Source organism: Lonchura striata, chromosome 18 (assembly GCF_046129695.1).
Source record: "Lonchura striata isolate bLonStr1 chromosome 18, bLonStr1.mat, whole genome shotgun sequence".
Lineage (NCBI taxonomy): Eukaryota > Metazoa > Chordata > Aves > Passeriformes > Estrildidae > Lonchura > Lonchura striata.
In genome coordinates, this window is record NC_134620.1 from 2904818 (window position 1) to 2924444 (window position 19627).

A 19627-nucleotide genomic window follows, 5' to 3' on the forward strand; every position below is an offset into this window, starting at 1 on the left:
ATTATGATAATCTCCTTCCTGCAGGAGGGAGGGTGGGCTCCCGATGCTCTACCAGAGCCATCAAGGAAAATTTAGAGGGAGAGAGAGGCAGCGCAATTAAGCGGCCTGAGCTCGAAATGAATCAGGATCTCAGGAAGGGAAGAGAGGGAAGAGTCCTGCTCCCTGCATTCCTGCAATGGGGCTCCTCTGAGCCTGCTGCTACCCAGGGCTGCCGGACTGATTTGATTTAGGAAACACAAACAAACCAGAGCAACCCAGCAGGCACAGGAGCAGGTAACCCAGTAACTGCAGGCACAGCAGTGCTGAGGCTGGGCAAACCCAGGCCAGGGAAACCCCCCAAGGACCCAGTGAGCCCCCAGAGTGGGGCCATCCCCATGCAACAGGGAGGGGAAGGGGCTGCAACTCACACCAATCTGCCTCCAGACCTCTCCCAGCAGGGAGAGGTTTAAGATGTCTCATTTTCTTGCCGTTTCCTTGTTTATCCTGCAGTATGGCCGGGCTGGAAAAGAGGGGGACCTGTGCCACCCTCACCCTGTGGGATGCCAAGATGCTTTCCTGCTGCTGGGAAGATCTACAGTCCTTGCTAATCACCAGCCAGTGCTCCACACACTAAATCCTCTTTATTCCCCACTTGCTGCCCTGGTGCCTTTCTCCATCCCTGCTCACTCCCCAGTCCCACTGGCCAGGTGGAACTCTCAATTCCCACTGTGTTACTTTTGAACCCAAAGCCTATTTTCCTGTGATTCTTCCCATTTCCCTCCCTGCTCCTCTCTCCCTCCCACGCTGTCTTTATTCTCTCCCGAGCACAACTGTCCCCCAGCCCCCGACGCTTTGATGAGCCCATTTGAAAGGAGAAGATGACGCTCCATGTGAAGGAAACGCTTTTCAAAGGCTGCCACAGAAATAGCTGATAGGCCTGACGTTTCCTACTTTCCTCTTGCTCCTTGTAAACAAGGAAAAGAGGCTGCCGTGTCCCAGTTTAACTGCCTGGGAGTTTCACTTCCCAGCTCCAAGGGGAACCGGGAAGAAAATGAACCTGGAAGGGATGTGGTCTGTCACACGTGGGGGTGTGTGGGCAAGATCCACGTGGGACGAGCCTCTGTCTCCTTCTGCACTAGGAAAATGTGCTCTCAGAGCTGCTCTGCCCACTGGGTGTCTCCTGGCTCCCACCTGCACCCCAGCCAGGTGCCAGGCTGAGTGAGAAGCTGACAGCCTCACTCATCTTTTCCAACTTCACAGCTCCCAAGGAAATGGGAAATGCCAGTGCTGGGACTTCCTGGGAAGTCCCTTGCTGGTGGTGTGCCCGTTCTGCCTCCCATTCCAGCTGGGATTGGGTTATACAGCCCTGCAGGAGACTGAGGAGCACCTTGTCCCTGTCCCAAGATCCACAGGGAAGGATGGCAGCTCAGCCTGCTCTGTCCTACCCAGGCTCCCTCCTTTTGTCCTTCCCAGAGCATTCCTTGTGCTGGTCTCTTCTCTCTGGAAGGGGAACATCCTCCTCCTCCAAACAAACTACAGACAAACAGAGCAAACCAGACCCGTTCCAGGGAATCTGCAGCGCAAGAAGGGGAGAGATGAGGAAGGGAGTCCTCAGGAGGTGACTGTGACCCCACAGGAATTGTGAAGTCCTCAAGGGACACATTTCAGTGATTCCTAGCACAATGCTCTCCCAGTGCAGGTAGAAAATAGAGAAAGCATCTGCCCCAGCTTTAGCCTCCCAAAATGCTTCCACCTGTCCAGATGATGAAGGAGCCTCGTGACATTTGGGTCATGCACATCCTGTCTGCATGATGAGACACTCAGGCAGCAGTGCCATCACCAGGCACCAGTGTCCTCACAAGGACAGACCACAGCCTATCCCAAAGGTGGCAGGAGGGAAGACAAGGCTGCAGATGTCCCTCTGGCTCTGCCCCATCTGTGCTTCCAGCTGGGAACTGTTCATTGGCTAAATCCAAAGGGGACCTTAAAACTCATCCTGTTCCACCCCCTGCTTCAGTCAGGGACACCTTCCACCATCCCAGGCTGCTCCCAGCCCCAGTGTCCAGCCTGGCCTTGGGCACTGTCAGGGATCCAGGGGCAGCCACAGCTGCTCTGGGCACCCTGTGCCAGGGCCTGCCCACCCTCACAGACAGGAATTCCTTCCCAATCTCCCATCCATCCCTTTGGCAGTGGGAAGCCATTCCCTGTGTCCTGTCCCTCCATCCCTTGTCCCAAGCACCTCTCCAGCTCTCTTTTAGGCACTGGGAGGGGCTCTAAGGTCTCCCTGGAGCCTTCTCTTCTCCAGCCTGAACACCCCCAGCTCAGATCTCAAGGCATCTCCACAATGAAAATTATCCAAGCCAAGGGCAACACTGCACTGTGTCCAGGATCAGAGCCAGGAAAGCAGCCAGCAGGATCCCCATGGGCACCAAAAGTGATCCCCTGGGATTGAGCTCAAGGCACAGAGAAGCTGCTCTCAGCCACGTGAGAGCCTGGCAGGAGAGGCTAAGGCTGCCTGCGGAAGGACCAGAGGCTCAACGACAAAGCTGCTTGTCTGGGAACAGGCGTGGAGATTTGCTCCTTGCCTGGGTACTTCAAAGGGCTTAAATCCCAGTAAATAAGCATGACTGTGCAAGAAGAAAGCAACTGGAATCAAAGACCTGATTGTGTTTTAGCAGCCTGTCCTGGGAGCTTTCCTGCAGCGGAGGAGATGAGGAAGAAGTGGGTTTTTCACCCTCTACCACAGACTAAGTGACAAACCCTCCTGAATCAGAGCCAGCTGGAGCCACAGCACCAGCCCACGGCAGGGAGCTACGGAGAAGGGAGAGCAGCTTCCAGATGAGGTGTCTGTGCTGTGCCCACAGAGCTCATAAAAAGGGATTAGCATGTTAACCACGTAATTAAACATGAAAAACTTAGCAGGCGCCTTCAAAGGCAGGCACCAAACCCCAGAGGTCACACTGCAGCGCTCGCTGTGCAGCTGCTTTAATTATGGGGGCTCCTCCTGGGCACTGGAGCTCTCCCAGCTGCTGGAAGAGTCTTCCCACAAACAGCTAGGACTTCATTTCACCTCCTTGTGCTGAGGCCACAAGTGGATTTCACCACAAATTTACTTGCCATGGAGCTCTTCAAGCCAGGTGGGATGGGATAATGCGTTTCATCCACAGGCAGTCTGTCTGGAGATACCCAGCACCTCCCCCAAGGTGGCCCAGACCTGCAGGGTCACCTCTGTTAGCCTCTTCCCCATGGAACTGTTTAATGATGAGAGCAGCCTGTTTTGGGGAGCGCCTGCAGCTCCCCACAGCTGGCACAAACCCCAAACTCCAGGAATTTAGAGCCCCTGGAATGGCTGGTGCAGTGAAGAACAGCACAGCCTTGTGCTGAGCTCTCCTGGGCAAAACCTGCCTCTGTTCCTGAGCTGCAGAGGTTCTGTGGAATTGCTCTGCCTTTTCCAAAAGCATTTCCCATCTGCTCTGCCACCCGTGAGTGTGGCATCCCAGTACTTCCCTGAGTGCCACTGACTCCAAACTCCCAAAACCCTGTGGCTGTGCAAGAACTTCACCCCAGGGCAGAACAGGAAAGCTTCCCCAAACTCATCCTCCCGAAGGAGGGAGTGGATGTTCAGCACATACAGCCTGCGGATTGAGGGCAAATCCTTGGAGGAAAGCAGGCTCCAGGAATAAGAGATGTGGCATTAACAGAGCAGGACCCTTGGGCAGGAGGAGGTGAGGGACAGGCAGAGGCAGTGCAGGGAGAAGGACAACTCCTGTCCCCAGGTGTGCTGGTGACCTTCCCCGGCCACAAGAGCCACCTGCAGACACCAGCTGTCCTCAATCCTCTGCTTTACCTTCCTGGGATGCTTCTCAAACAGGCAGAGCATCCTCGTGCTGCTCAGCTCCGAGACGGAGCTGCGCATTTTTAGCCCGATTTAACAGTGTTGGCAGCAGAGATGAGGGGGTTTGGCTGTTTGTTTGGGGTATTTTTTCCTACATCCTGAATTTCCTTCTGCAACAAACAAGGGGGGAAGGTGCTGGTTTACTTCATTAAAGGAATCTTCAAAGGCTGCCCTGCACCTCCGATAAAATTCTCAACCACAGGTGCAAAAACAGGCGTGCTGAATTATTTAAGTGCCTCCACCTGAACTCCCCCTCTGAGGTTGCCAACACAACTTCTGCCAAGAAAGCAGCTTCCCAGCGTGGAGGATCAGGTGTAGGAACAAATGCAGAGAGGCTGGGAGTGCTCCTGAGGGAGGGAGAGCCGGGCCGGACGGGTGACCGTGGGAGCGCAGGCAAGCTCATGCACGGGTTAGTGCCACAGCCAGATCCCAGCACCCCCACGCAGAGTACCTTGGAATAACCTACTTGGAATTCTCAAATGCAGATTGGTCTTCTGCCCTGGGCTTGAGGCTAAACCAGCAAAATAAAATGAACAACAAATGATAATAATAATCCCGGTGTGTGATACAAGGGCAGGTGATCTCTGGGATCTTAGGGCTTGCCTGGAGCAATCAGCAGCTTCCAGGTGAGGCAGAGGGATGGTGCCATTGAAGTATTGCTGGACTGATATCCCATTCCCAGTGCCCTGTGTTTCCTTGCCTTCACCACGGCGAAGACAAAAGCCCTGCTGACCTCCCTGAGCAGAGCAGGCTGTAATTTCCCTCTGATGTCTCCACTAATAGTCTATTATTTAGGAACCTTTGGTCCGTGCTGAGATGCAGCAGCCCCCACTCCCTCCGGAAGGGAGGGGACAGGACAAGATTCCATCTTCAAAGGGAGGCAAAGTGAAGGCACTGTGACAAGCCCTGACAGACATGGTAATGATGGCCCAGCCACCCTTTTTAAGGGAGACAAATGGGACCAACAGCTCTCTATGAACTCCTCTCTGTCAGAAGTGAAAACTTAGCAGTTTCTGTTTAAACCAAGGACTTGGAACACAAAGACAAATCCTTCCAAAACCTACTGGGAGCAGAAACGCCTCCAGATTCTACAGTGACAAAAGGGGTTGTGAAGATTTTTATTTTCTCTGCTCTAGTGTGACAGGAACCTGAATAGCTCCAGGCCAGCACAGGAAAACTAGCAAGTGAACCCCGCTAGATTTGTTTTCCTGCCCCAATTCAGTGATCACAAACTCCCAGCCATGAAAGTCAGCAAGAACTGGTATTTCCAGATCCTTTCAGACACAACTTCTGTCTGGGAGTAGTAAAGAGAGCAGAATTTGTTTTCCAAGCCTGCAGTTGTTACCACGGCCTGCATCCCGTGCCGTAGAGATTTCCAAATCCTTCCCGAGGACAGCTGCTAGCAGAAAGCCAGCCAGGAAAAAGCCTTTGCAGGGAAAAAAGCCTTTGCAGGTGAGTGGGGCTGACCACCACCTCCAAATCAATTGTGGATGTGCCCCCAGCCCCTCGCTACAGAGCCCAGAACTGAGGCAAAGGAAGAAGGTGGGATGCAGAAAAATAAAGAAGGGGTTTTGTTGTGAGCTTTCAGGTGACCCCCAGGTCAGCAGACCCAGGCAGCCTCAATTTTTGGCTGAAGTTCCTCATGTCAGCCCCATTGCAGGAGGCGGGTGGCTCTAGGGAGCAGAGGTCTCATCCCCCCTGCCAGCAAAGGCTTTGCTGTTAGTGACTGAAGCTGCACTACAGGTTTCTCTAGAGAGATTAAAAGAGAAGAAGAGCTTTTGGCTTTTTCCACTGAGAGCTCCTAAGCCAGGAGTATTTCTGCCCTCATTATTCACCAGACAAGCTCAGTGCTCGTAGGGAACAGCTGCAATAGGCAGGGAGGGCTTTTCCTGTTCACTGGGGATGCAGAGCCCTTCCAACAACATCCTTAGACAGATTTTAAGGTTCAGAAAGACCTTCAGCCCTGGAGACATCCCTCACCACAGCACTGGAGAGACCAGGCTGGGTCAGGACACCAGGACCACCAGAAGCTGGAATCCTCCAATCAAAGCTAAGCAGCTGGGGAAGAAAGCCTAGATTCAACAATTTTATTATCAAAAGCAAGGTGATTTTAGGGTTCTTTTTAAAGGGTTTGAATCAGGGGAGATACAAACTGGGGCCTTCTGATACCTTTTTAATAGTGTTGTGCTTGCTGTTGCCCCGGCTGGAGTTCTCATTGTGCAAAATATCCAGAGCTGTCTCTCTCTCCTTGAGCTTCAGTGCTTCGATTTCTGTCTTCAGCTCGTTGAGCTGCTCCTGCAGGTGCTTGCTCCTCTCCATGTACTCCACCCTAACACACACAGAGAACAGCCCTGGGTTAGCACTGACCAGCTGCACGTGCTGATGTGACACCTGATAACAGAATTATAACAGAAACAGCTTTTCTTCGTTATTTTTAGTGTGTGGAACTGATAATATCAGTTTATAGCACACAGTGAGCTACTCAGAGCAATTATTTGTTCCTTATTAAAGGGGACCCAGACAGCCAACCCAGCAATAAAAGTGTAAGTTATATTATTATTATTATTATTATTATTATTACACAAAATTAAACCCAAGCTGGGTGGTATTTTAAGTCTCCCAATTTGCAAGTGAAGCTGACAGAGGTTTACACCACACAGTGGTTTAAGCAGCTACTCAGTAGAGCTCTACACCCCTGCACCCCTTCCCAAACCTGCTCCACAACCCAAATCCACAAATCTTTCCATGAGGAAGTACCCTGATGTACTGACTTGTCATGTTTTAGAAAGATTTAGCTTGTAAACTGTGTGGAAGCAAGTGCTGTCCCTAAAATATCAGGTATTTTGTACATACAGAGCATGCCTGGGAGAGAGAAAGTCTCCCAAAACAAAAAAAAAAAAAAAAAGGAAAGAAAGGGAAAAAAACAGCCATTCCTAGGACTTGTCCTGAACTGCCTTCCACAATGAAAAATCAACTAGAAAAATCACCCCATGAGCTTTGTACCTGTGATTAACCCCCTGAGACAGGTCAGAGGACCGGCAGGGTAACAGGAACCCTTTCCAGTGCCAAAATTTGTAAAGAGGTTTATTCCAGCACCCCAGGAAAGAGAACAGCCCCAGAAAAGACAGGAAAAGCATCCTATTGCTTTCAGCATTTGGCAGAGGCAGCTCTCCCTGCTCAGGAGAGCAGGATGACCTAGATAGCAACCTGGGTACAGAACCAGGAATTATCCTGTTATTTTCAGCTTCTATCTTTTTCCTTCTGGCTCTGGGAAAAGTTTTTAGAAGTTCTTAATCTCCTGTCTCTAGGTCTGTGGTTTCATACACGGGAGAGGGCACAGAGCAGAGGCAAACCAAAGCAGCCTCTGGGATCCAAGGGTGTGTCATTACAGCCTCAGGAAGTCTTGGCCGATGACAGAGCCATTGTGGCTTTGATCGACGACCCAATCGATGAACAAAGCACATCGTTATCACAGAGATTAAAATCTGATATGCTTTGATTTCTGCTCAATTGGTAATTTCGAAGGCTACACTTACACCCTCAGGAAAACACAAGATCAAAGCTCATAATCACATCCAAACTTGCTGGGGAACAGTTTTCATCCAGGAACGTGAAACAAATTCCAAGGCAAAGGGGTTAAAGCCCTAATGCAGGACCTTAACACACCCAGCTATCACCACATTCCCTGGACACCTGCAAAGCCTCAAGCTCAGGCCTCCAGCACTCAGCCTGCTCTTAACTCTTCCCACCACTGTGGGCAATTCCAGCCTGAGCAGGAGCCAGGATTCCCACATGGAGTGGAACTGCCTGGAGCAGGGCACCTCAGGTGAGCAGCTGGCTGGGACAGGCCTGTGACACCAGGGAAAGGCTCAGTTAGTACAAGCCCAAATTTTTCAGGTTGGAAAAGCCCTCTGAGGTTACCAAGTCCAACCATTCCCCAGCACTGCCAAGGCCCTACGTCTGCAAGTGCCACATCCACATGGCCTTTACATCCTTCCAGGGATGGGACTCCAGCACTGTCCTGGGCAGCTGTCCCAGGGCTGAACAGCTCTTTCCAAGAAGAAATGTTCCCAAAATCCACCCTGAGCCTGCCTTGGCCCAGCCTGAGGCCGTTCCCTCTCCTCCTGTCCCTGTTCCCTGGAGCAGAGCCCGACCCCCCGGCTGTCCCCTCCTGTCAGGAGCTGTGCAGAGCCACAAGGTCCCCCCTGAACCTCCTTTTCTCCAGGCTGAGCCCCTTCCCAGCTCCCTCAGCCTCTCCTGGGGCTCCAGCCCCTTCCCAGCTCCCTCAGCCTCTCCTGGGGCTCCAGCCCCTTCCCAGCTCCGTTCCCTGCCCTGGACACGCTCCAGCCCCTCCAGGTCTCTCCTGGCAGGAGGCTCCCAGCGCTGCCCCAGCTCTGGAGGTGCCCCAGCAGTGCCAGCTCAGGGGACAGGCACTGCCCTGCTCCTGCTGCCACCCCAGGGCTGGCACAGCCCAGGTGCCCTTGACCTTCCTGGCCTTCCTGGCTCAAGTTCAGCACAAATCCCAGCCCAGCCCAGACTGGATGCATGCCACATACTTCTCCTTCTCGATTTCCATGGACAGCCTCTTCATGTCTGTATCCTTGAAGTCGAAGGAGAGGCTCTCACTGATGAGGTTGTAGCTTGGCAGGTCAGTGGGCAGTGCTGTGGTACTCGAGTTCATGGACTGCTGAAGAGAGAGCACAAGTTAATCACTCTGGGCCACACAAGTGTCACTACAGCCAATGTTCTGCAACACCAACATAAAATCAGAGCAACACGTGAGCCCAGATCCTGAGCACAAGATCAGCCTGGACATCCCCTTGCACCATTCCCAATCTGCTCCTCAATTCAAAGCCATTGCTCCTCCAGGATTCTTTGGAGTCCTAAAAGAGGAGATAAAACACCACCTGCCTTCAAAATCTATTGACAAAACTTGGTAAAATCAAGGCTTTATCACTGCTGTGTCACTTTAAGCTGCCTCTTGGGAGTCATCTGTCTGATATTTAACATTCAATCAGGCTTATAAAGTTCAAGCTGCGAGCAGGGACAATACAAGATCCTGTGTGAAAGCAGAGTCCTGCACTCCACAGCTCCCCAAAGCCTGAGCAAAGACCAATGTGACCCCAAGGATGCCATTCCAGCAAGGTCCATGGAGATGCACCAACACATTTTTATCTCCTCAGTAATTTACAGCTCCAAAGGTTTAAAAACCTCTTCTAGATTCAGCTGAAAATTGAGATAACACAGCAAATCACTCCTGGAACACCTGAGCAAGGATTTGGGACTTTCTTCTTCCTGCAAAATGCTTTGCTATTCCCCAGTGACACACAATGCCAGGCCCTCAGGTTTTATCTTCTCCTAAAAAATGACCCTTCTTCCTCTCAGTCAAAAATTCTGTCACACCTCTAACAAATGGGCTCATTAGGAGAAGAGAAAAATCCTGTTGGAGTCATGGCTCTGCTCCTGCAGCACGCTGGATGAGGTGGCAAGCAGGGCACATGTCAAGGGTGGCACAGCAGCATCAGCTGGGGCTGAGTCACAACTGCTGCCAGCCTGCTCAGCCCTGCTCTGGGGTATGGGAAGTCCAGCCCAGCATCCCAAAGATCCCCCACCTCCCTCCTGGATGCTCCTTCTTGCTTTAAGGGATTCCTGTAAGGAAAACAACGTGTCCAAACCTGCAATGGCACTGCTGAGTGCCTGCTCTAACAAATGAGAGTTTGAGCTTCCAATGGCTTTCTTTCCCTCATTTCTCTTATTTGGGATACTCCAAGCACTGTTTTCAGTTAACTCCTCTTCAGCAAGGCCTGCAAGCACTGGGCTGACAGATTTACTCTGCACAATAACCTGCCTCTTCCCTCACCACCAGCCTGGAATTCACAAACAGCCAGGGCTCGTTCCCAGCTCGGACAAATCTGAGAGGAACAACATTTCATCGACCCAAAGCTGGAACACAAACACCTCATACAAGCATAAACAAGGAGGTGCCTCAAACTGCACTTGGCCTGGCTGGAGCCTTCCAGGTGAGTTAAGGCCCACATGACAAGGAAACCCAATTCCTTCCTCCCCCTCTGCTGCCAGCACGGAACAAAGCCACATTAATTCTGGAGCAGGCGCTGGAAGGGACAGCTCAGTACCTAAATTCCAGTCTCGAAGGAAAGGGGACAGGTCTGCCAAAGCACTTAACTGATTTAAATACTTGCATCCCATTGACATTCAAGTCCCTTCCCTGTAAGGCACACAGGCGTTCCCAAAGTCCTCCCCACGTGAGGTTCTCCTGTCCCTGCAGCACAGGGGAGCCAAGAGCATCCGAGCCAGCCCGCTGGCCTTCAAACAACCTTTAGCTTGTTTTTTTTTTTTTTTCAGTACAAGCTTTGCTGGGTTTTGTTTTTAAAAATTCCCAACAGCAGCAGTAACAGTTGAACAGGAATTTCAGTTGCTGCAGCCATTAAGGCCTGAGCCAATTCATCAGGGTTGCTACAGCCACTACTTCCTTCTCTTCCCTCAGCACTGCTCTGCTGGAGCAAGGAAAAAAATTGGAGAACTCAGAGAGCAGCAGGAGTGAGGAGTATGGAAAAAGCAGAGTGAGCAGGTTCAGGGCTCTCAAAGGCATGGGATTGATATCTGGAGCAAAGCATTTAACAGAATCATGGAATGGTTCGGGTGTGAAGGGACTTTAAAGCTCATCCTGTTCCACCCCCTGCCATGGGCAGGGATACTTCCACTGTCCCAGGCTGTTCCAAGTCCCATCCAACCTGATCTTGGGCACTGCCAGGGATCCAGGGGCAGACACAGCTGCTCTGGGCACCCTGTGCCAGGGCCTGCCCACCCTCACAGGGAACAATTCCCAATTCCTAATATCCCATCCAGCCCTGCCCTCTGGCACTGGGAAGCCATTCCCTGTGACCTGTCCCTCCATCCCTTGTCCCCAGTCCCTCTCCAGCTCTCCTGGAGCCCCTTTAGGCCCTGGAAGGGCTCTGAGCTCTCCCTGGAGCCTTCTCCTCTCCAGGGGAGCACCCCCAGCTCTCCCAGCCTGGCTCCAGAGCAGAGGGGCTCCAGCCCTTGGAGCAGCTCAGGTGCCTCATCTGGACTGGCTCCAGCAGCTCCAGGTCCCTCCTGTGCTGGACCCTCGGATCTGGAGGCAGCTCTGCAGGTGGGGTCTCACCTGAGCAGGGCAGAGGGACAGAATTCCTGTTGCAGATTCCCTGCCATTAGCAACAATCCTGGGCAGCTCTTTCAGCAGGTGCTGTTATTTCTAATCCAGGGCCATGGGATGATAAAAAGGACAGGGAGCTTTTTCCATATGTGTTCCCTGACCTGGAACAAACTGCAGAGCCCTGTTCCTGCTTACAGCAATTTCCTGCCGTTAAGAGGCAAGCACCACGCCAGCAGCGGCCATCCCTTGGATCCCTCTGGAATACAGAGCGACATAGAGCATCCAGAGTGAGCACAGAGCAGGTCAGGAGGGTTCCCCTGCAGGGAAAGCTCCTCCTGGTGCTGCCACTGCCTTTATTTTGCTGCTCAGGAATTTGGGCAAGCCCAAACCAGCCACTTGCAGCTCCCACAGGATCAGAGAGGAGGTGATTGCCTTTAGCTGGCACCTGAAGGGCACTGAGGGAGGCAAAGATTTGTGACCAAGTCCATAAGGAATGAGTTGTTCTCCAAGCCCTGATGGCCTGAATCTCAAATCCACATCTCACTTCTCATGCATCACCTACCAGTGACATCATAAAAGCAGCCTGGGCTTCAAGGACTAAAAAGACACTGAAACAAGCTTTAAAGAACCAGGATTGGAGACTGGAAAGTTGAAAAATATATATATTTAACTGTTTATTTTGCCTTTTCTGCAGCACAGAGTTAGGTCAGGGATTGGACTCCATCTCTGTAGGGTCCTTTCCAACCTAAATGATTCTACATCCATCCACTCCCCCCTTCCTCTTTTGCTCTTGTGAAGTCCTGCTGAGTTCCCAGTGTCAGGGGACACCACACCCCAAGTCTGGGACCATGGAAATGAACAAGCCCAATGTTAAACCCTCGTTCAGGAAGAGAAAAGTTGGAATCCTGCACCGTTCATCAGAGCTGAGGAACTCAAGTGTCCCAGAAACAGCTTTTAAAACCGGTCCCTCCAAGCGCTGGCAATCCAGGGAAGTGTAACGGAGGATGGAAGAGCCCAGCAAGGTGTTTTCACCTGGATATGGACATGCTGGGCACCAGCCTCCTCCTGACCTTGGAAATAACAGCCACAGAATCTGTGCAGCACATCCCTCATCCCGGGGCAGGGAGAGGGGCAAGAGGAGCAGCAGCTGCATGAGGGGACCCTGCCACTGAAATGGGGAAGAAAAAAGCATTTCCCTCCCCAGCAGGCACTGACAGCCGTGTCTGGAAGGCCAGGGCTCTTTAGGGAAGGCAAAGGACACAGCCCTATGTGTCTGGAAGTGGCAGCTCTGCCTCCAGGCAGATGCAGCTGGAGGGGTGGAGCTGAGCTCCATGCAATCCCACAACATTCCCCTAATGAGGCTCTAATTCCACAGGAACACAGGGCTGAACCACCCAGCTGCTCCCCTGCACAGAGATTTCAGCACAAGGGCTTTGAGCTGGGGCTCTGTTGGTTTCACTAAGGATGGACATGGCAACACTAGGGAACATGGCGTGGAAGAGCTGCCCAAATTCCACACTGGCTGGTGTAGCCACGCAGCACAATTCCAATGAGGACAAGTATCTCCCTGTGCTCAAGTTAAAGCCAGAATTAAGGAGCTGGTGCATCCCAGAATTCTAGTGACTTGTACAAGAAGGAGCATTCCAAAGCTGGGCTTTATCCAGCACTCACTTGACCGAGCGTCCCAGAGCTGAGAGCACCTGATTATTTTCCATCACTGTTATTTTTAACAGCTTCCAAATACTCTTGCAGTGAACTCCAGGGAATCGGGATGAAAAGTTGCTTCATCTCAACCCCTCTCCAATCTGCTCCTATAAAGTTTCCAGACAAAGGGGGAAGGAGCCTGCAGGTACAAATTCAAACCTCAGTGCTGGCCTGTCTGTAACTCCCACGTCAAGCCCATTCCTGATGCTCTTCCCCTTCCCCCAGGCCAGGAAGGAACAGGTGTGAGCTGCAGGGCTGGAGGCACCTGATGGGCTTTGCAGGCACAATTAGGGAAGCAGAGGAACAGAACTGCCAGACAAGTCAGAGCCATGGTCATCTAGTCTGGCTTTTCAGTGCCCGGCACGAATCAGGACCAGATGCTTCAGAGGAAGGTGTGAAATCCTCTTAATGGACAATTATGGAATAATCTCCCTTCAAGTAAGTTTTTTTCCAGCACATGAAGGTCCACTTTATGCCCAAAGAATGAATTTACAGGTTCTGAACAGTGTTTATCCCACCTAACAAGGACATACTTAACCCTATTTTAAAGGTTATTGCTAAGCTGGTGCACTCCACACGTGCTGGCAAAGTGGCTCTGACATTGCTGCTAAATTGGTTTAAAATTTGCTGCTTTAATTTCACCAGCAGCTCCTTTGCTCTCGTAGCAAGAGGTGGGTGGAAAAAAAAAAAAAGAGCATAGTGAAGTTCTGCTGGATGAGATGCAGGGATGAAAAGGGCAAGCACTGCTCAGGATTTCTGAGCAGCAAAGACACAGTTCAGCCCCCTCCATGGTTGGGATGGAGAAGGCTCCTCCAGGCTACACAGGAGTTCAGGGAACTGGGAATTACAACACAGATCTCTCTTACTGTGTAGGAAGACTTGCTAGTGATCTCCAAGAGCTTCTGCTTTGCTCTGCGCTCCGACTCGCGAGCCTCCTGCAGGTCCTGCTTGAGCTGATCAGCCTCCTTTGCCCTGCAAAGACCAACAGCAAACAGCAAATATCAGACTGGAGCCAGGGGGAACGAGAGGATGGAGAAGCAGGATCACAGTGTGGAATTGGCAAGAAGAGACAGAGAAGGGCTGAGCTCATCCAAGCAGAAGGGCTGACACCCAGCAGGCTCTCACACAGAGAGGAGTAATCAGCTGGAAAGAAACAAGGCTCATCTTTTACTTGCTCACTGCCACATTCACTGGGGGACCTGGGCTTGGGTATCAGGAGGATGGAAACACCAGTTTTAACAAGGAGCAAAGTCTCTGGTCAAGGCTAATCTGGAACAGAACTCATGGCTGGAAAGGAGAACTGAACAACTGAGAGATAAGTATAGGAGTAAGGAGAGAATAGGGAAGGTAGAACTACCATCCAGAGGAAGAACAACCCCCAAATGTTATTAATGTTGTTAAATACTTCGGGGAATGCAGAGGAGGGCTGCAGAAAGCACCCAAAAGCAGAGCTGGCTTTTGGAGAGGGAAACCATCTGGGCCAAAGGGCCATTTGCTGTTGGACACACGTGGGAAGCTGAGGGAGGATAACTCAGAGGGATAACTTGAAGGGGGTGGGAAGCAAAGCAAAAGCAGCTGCAAGGTTGTACCCTCTGACCTCCTCTCCGACTCCTCAGCCATTTTCAGTGCCAACATCTCTGCCTCCAGCACCTTCTGCTCCATCAGCCTCTTCTCCTCCTCAGTCCGGATGGCCGTGGCCTTGATGCGCTGCATCTCCTGCTCGGCCTCGGCCGCCTTCTGAGCCAGGAGCTTGGCCTCCTCCTCCGTGATCTGCGCCTTCTCCGCCAGCAAATCCGCCGTCTCCTCCGACCTCATCTGACAATTCCGGGACACGAAGCCATTAAGGACAGCCAATGTCTCCCCAAATGTGCCCACAGCCCCTGGAGCAGGGCCCCGAGCTGCTCGCTCTGACACGCTCCATAGAATCCCTCCCTCCCGTGAAGACCTGCAGCCGTCTGCTGCCAAGGCTGGGATGTGCCCAGGCTCTGTCCCAAATCATCCTCTCTGTGCTCCTCCCAAGCAGCCCTGCAGGATGAAATAGCTCCATCCAGCCTGCTGCTCACTGGCCACTGGCAGCAGTTTGGGAGCAGTCCTAGGGCAGTCATAGAGCGCTTCCAAAAATGCTTCTGCAGTGGAAAGAGTGAGGAGCAGCTGCAGTGCTCAGGAAATGGCCTCCCAGGGACCTACCAGAGCCTCGTTGGCCATGGTTGCCTCCTCCTTCAGCTGCATCAGCCTCCTCTCCAGCTCATCTCTGGTCCTCTCAGCCTCTTCTCTCATTTGCTTCTCTCGTGCCAAGCACTGTCGTTCCATCTGGGAAAAAGGGATTGGGGAAAGCAAGGAGAAAAACACACGTAAGGAAGGTTCTCCATGGGTGAGAAAGAGGCACAGGTGAGGTCAAAGCACTGCTGCCTCCTCTGTGCTTAGTGACAATGGGAACGTCCATGGACTGGGGTCTGATCAAAGAACAGAATCATGGGATCTCTTAAGGTTGGAAAAGACCTCCAAGATCATCAAGTCCAACTGTTCCCCCAGCACAGCCAAGGCCATCCCTAACCCATGTTCCCAAGTGCCACATCCACACATTCTTTTAACCCTTCCAGGTTGCCCTGGGCAGCCTCTTTGATGCTCCCTTGAAAAGTGCCAGTCCTGAGACAATTCCCATCCTCTGCTCAGGCTGTCACTCACAGCATGGCCACAGGAGCTGCCTGCAGGTGACAATGTCCCCAGACAGTGCCCTCCTAGGCTTAGTCACAGGGCAGACCAGGACAACTGGGTCTCAAGATCTCCAGCTTAACTCTCTGGAGTTTCTTACAGGAGGACTGGGCTTAAGGACAGTCTGAGGGCATCTCCCAAACACTGAAGCACATGGCAGGAGGCTGAAGGACAAGGATAGCTGCTCCTTTTGATCAGATATCCAACCCAGCATCCTGGTACCTTCACTTCCATTTGATCAGAGGGAGGTGACACAGAGTGCAACCATCTCTGACAATTCCTGAATAAAGCAAACCCTCTCCATTCACAGGGTGCAGCAGTACTTCTCCAGAAAGAGAACATCCAAGCCACCAGGACCTGCCAGCTCTCCCCAGAAGATGCTGGGAGCATTGTTGTGCCCAGGGACTGCCTCTTCACTAGCCAAGAGCCCAAGGGAGCCACTGGGCTAATTAACACACTGAGTTTAATCCCTCCAGTCCCACAGGGGATGGGGCATTATAAATATCCACGCTGCAGCCAGGACAGGAGACCTGCTGGGTTTAATAAGGGAAGGAAGTGAGACAAGCCACATTTCTCTACTCCTTGGACACCAGCTGTGCTCTGAAAGCGGGACGCCCACTGTTCCAACCGTTCTGCTTCCTTTCATTAAAGGTTCCCCTCATTAATTATCATTATGATCTGCATCCCGCTCAGGACTCCCATTAACAAGAATTCCTGATCTAAAAGGACAATTTGAAACCAGTTAACGACTGTGGATGCTGAGGGAGCAGGGCAGACAGCACAGTGGCTCACTCAGGACAGGGCAGCCAGCCCACACAGGAGCCTGACCTTTCCTATGGAGCCCAAGTGCTCTGGATTTGAGAGCTCAGGTAAAACCGTAAGCTGCTGCTCCCTCCCAGAGCCCTCACCTCTGCCAGCAGCCCAAATAAGCACAAGATCTTGGGTGTGGTGTTATCCAAACACATCAAAACCTCACAGATCATAAAACTCAAAGATTTGTGGAATTGTCCAGGTTGGCAAAGCCCTCTACGCCCAAGCCCAACCATTATCCCAGCACCAATGTGCACTCCACAAAACCATATCCTTGAGTGTCACATCCACTTCTGAACTCTTCTGGGTATGGTGACTTCACCACTTCCCTAGGCAGCCCATTCCAATGCCTGACCACCCATCCCTGAGGCTGTCAGCACTTGGACACCACGCTGCTCCTTCCAAGGATCTTCTGCTCCACTGAGGTGAAGCAGTGGTGAAGGGTTGGTGGTTGGAGGCCTCAGAGTGCTTTTCCAACCTCAATGGTTCTATAGTGCCAACTCCTTACTAACCAGAGGAATCCCTGTGGGAAGTCCCTCTTCCCCAGTGGAGCTTGTAGAGACTCAAGCCCAGACCTCTCCTGCCACTCCACGAGCTACATGAAGGAAAACTGCCTCAGGAGGTGCCTGAAGGACAAGTCACATCCCACCTCCAGCCCAGCTGAGCACCTCTGCACCACACAAGCACCTAGGAAGGTACAGGAAGGACAAGACACATCCCATTTCCAGGCTGGCTGAGCACCTCAGCACCACACAAACACCAAGAGGTGCCTGAAGAACAAGCCATGTCCCAGTCCAGCTCCACACAAAGATTGAGAGAGGTGCCTGAAGAACAAGCCATGTCCCATTTCCAGGCCAGCTGAGCACCTCCATCCCACACAAGGATTGAGAGAGGTGCCTGAAGGACATTTCCAGGCCAGCTGAGCACCTCCATCCCACACAAGCACCTCTGTGGCCCTGCTCAAACCCAGTAACACCCAGACCCATGAGCACAAACCCCTGCTGGGTGCAGCAACTGCTCTGGCTTCTCCTACTCCTCTCTAGTGGCTTCCCTGCCAAAGGGCCATTTATATTCCGAGCACCAGTGCTCAGATTAGCTGTGTGGGTTTCAGTGAGTAGAAAAGGTCTACGAGCAGAAAACAATGATTCATACAATTCAATTTGCTGATCTCTGCTCGTGGGCTCCACGCTGCTGCCTGCGCCGTGCCGGCCGGGCTGACCCAGGCACGGAGAGAGGCCAGCATGGCATCAGCATTCCAGGCTGCACAGCCCGGAATGTCGGCGTGCATTCCATCACCCTGCAATTAGAAACGAGCCAAAGAGCTACAGCAGAGCACAGCTCCCCCTCACAGCCCCTGATCTATTAACTGTCCCAACACATGGCCTGCCATGCACTTGTAGACACCCAGGACAGCTTTTCCCTCCTATCCTCTCAGTTTTGTTCCCAAACTGGGGGCTGGACTCAGGCTGCCATCAACCTGCAGAGCCAAGCTGAGATGACTGGAGAACTGGGAGCAGGCTACTAAAAAATGTTCAGCTGGACCTTCCCTCAAAGCTGCTTTGAAGTCATTCCAGAGATTTGTCCTTCCCAAGCCCGTCTGCATTTCTGATTTTGGCTCACCTGCTTCCTGGCCTTTTCCTCCCTGGCCTGTGCTTTCATCTGCTGCACCTCCAGCGAGTCTGCCTTCCTCCTCCTCATGAAGAGGTCGTGGTTCCCAATGCACAGCTGAAGAATCTGTTGCAGCCAGGGGTGAAGAGCAGAGAGGAACAGCTGTACGCGTGATGGCAATGAGGTGGTTTGTATTCTTGACACACAAAACCACTAGAATTGCTTTGATTTGGTGCTTGTTAGTGCTTCCACCCACTGAGCTCCATCCCTGCGAGCTCTCACAGCTGTAGGAGGGGCAGGGAGCCAGGTCCCACACCAAACACCAGCTCCTGGGTATAGCAGCTCTTTGCAGACACCAATTTTCTGTGCCTCCAGCACAGCACGGGTGTTGTTTTACACCCACTCTAAAAAGGAAAGAGGCCAAATAATGAAATAAAAATTTCTACAGCTCTGCCTGGTTCCCTGGTTCTCACTCCTCCCTTTCTTTAGGCTCAAGATGAACTTGCACCTTCTCCCAAGTGTACGTTTAAGGCACTGAGATTAAAAAATAAATTAAAAAAAAAAGGAAAAACACTTTCCATTTGGACAAACAGAAGGCTTATCAAAAACTTGCTTGGGCATCTCCAGATTCCTTTGCTGAAGGGATTTGAGCCCCAGTGTGGTTCTTTCTCTGGTAAGGACCAGGGAGGTGGCAGTGCTAGAGGAGGGTTAGCACAAGGTGGGCACACAGAGGAGTGAAAAGATTTTTTTAGCAATAAAAGCAGGGTTCTAAATTTGGATTCTTTTCTAAAGAACTGATTTACATGCTCTTCTTCCATTTTATAAAATCACAAGAATCATGGAATGGTTGGAGTTGGAAGAGACCTTTAAAATTATCCACTGCCACCACCTGCCATAGGCAGAAACATCTTCCATTGTCCCATGCTGCTCCAAGCCCTGTCCAACATGGCCTGGAACACTTCCAGGGATGGGGCAGCCACAGCCCAAGTCACAAATGACTTCTCTGAAGATTTCAGCACTATGAACCTGAAGATGCAGAGAATGAGGTAGCCCCATTTCCTGTGGAATATGAAGCACAGCCAATAACCAGGACAGCAAAGGTACCTGTGTGACCTAACAAAGGATCCAAATCCAGACCATCAGCTAAAGCTGGTCTCCAACATGGACAGCTCAATGCAGCCCATCCGTGTCCAAGGAGAGTGTCCTCAGAGGGGCAAAAGCCAGGACTGTGCCTCCCAAAGCAGGGAAAGCGATGACACAGGGCAGAATGGGAAAGATCCACATGGGAAGAAAGAGGAACTGAGCAAAGCTGGGAGTTGTATTTACTAACTGCTTCCACTATTTAGGTCAGCTGAAAGCCAAGAGCTGCAAAAGGGAGCACAAAAACAGGGGAGGGGGAGAGGTTCTGTGGAGCAGCTTACCTTGAGTCTCCCCCTTCCCTCCTTCAGTGAGCAGTAACTGCTACACCCCATCACAGCCACACAGCAGCAGCTCCCTCTCAAAGGAAAAGCCCCAAAAGCTCCTTGTCTCACACTCTCTGCAGAACCCACTGCTGCAGGCAGTAGAAAAAGACTGTTTGTGCACTTACCAGCTTATTCACACGCAGCTTTGATGAATTGAATTTAAAAACATCAATCTTTTTGTCCAATGGCTTAATCGTAAACTGAAAAGAAAAAAATACAGAGGGAGAGAGTTATCAGAGGGTGGTGCATTTAATAAAAAAGGCAGCTATAAAATTCTTCCTGAAAGCTCTGGCTCAGAGCAGG

The 19627-nt window shown here is 51.7% G+C and overlaps 1 protein-coding gene across 8 annotated transcripts in view; it reads right to left on the reverse strand.

Moving 5' to 3' along the window:
* Positions 1 to 19627, reverse strand: part of NF2 (NF2, moesin-ezrin-radixin like (MERLIN) tumor suppressor) — a 47178-nt gene that overhangs the window by 4658 nt on the left and 22893 nt on the right. For 4 of the 8 annotated variants that reach the window (XM_021537318.3, XM_021537326.3, XM_021537325.3 and 1 more), the window contains 7 exons: positions 19450 to 19524; positions 17874 to 17987; positions 14919 to 15041; positions 14329 to 14546; positions 13598 to 13703; positions 8431 to 8561; positions 6044 to 6203 (listed from right to left, as the gene is read on the reverse strand). In XM_021537318.3, the coding sequence (XP_021392993.1) occupies positions 6044 to 6203; positions 8431 to 8561; positions 13598 to 13703; positions 14329 to 14546; positions 14919 to 15041; positions 17874 to 17987; positions 19450 to 19524 (927 nt within the window). Of the gene's footprint in view, positions 1 to 3317; positions 4386 to 6043; positions 6204 to 8430; positions 8562 to 13597; positions 13704 to 14328; positions 14547 to 14918; positions 15042 to 17873; positions 17988 to 19449; positions 19525 to 19627 lie in introns of those variants that run through there. The other 4 variants (XM_021537321.3, XM_021537323.2, XM_021537320.3 and 1 more) reach the window with 4 other exon arrangements.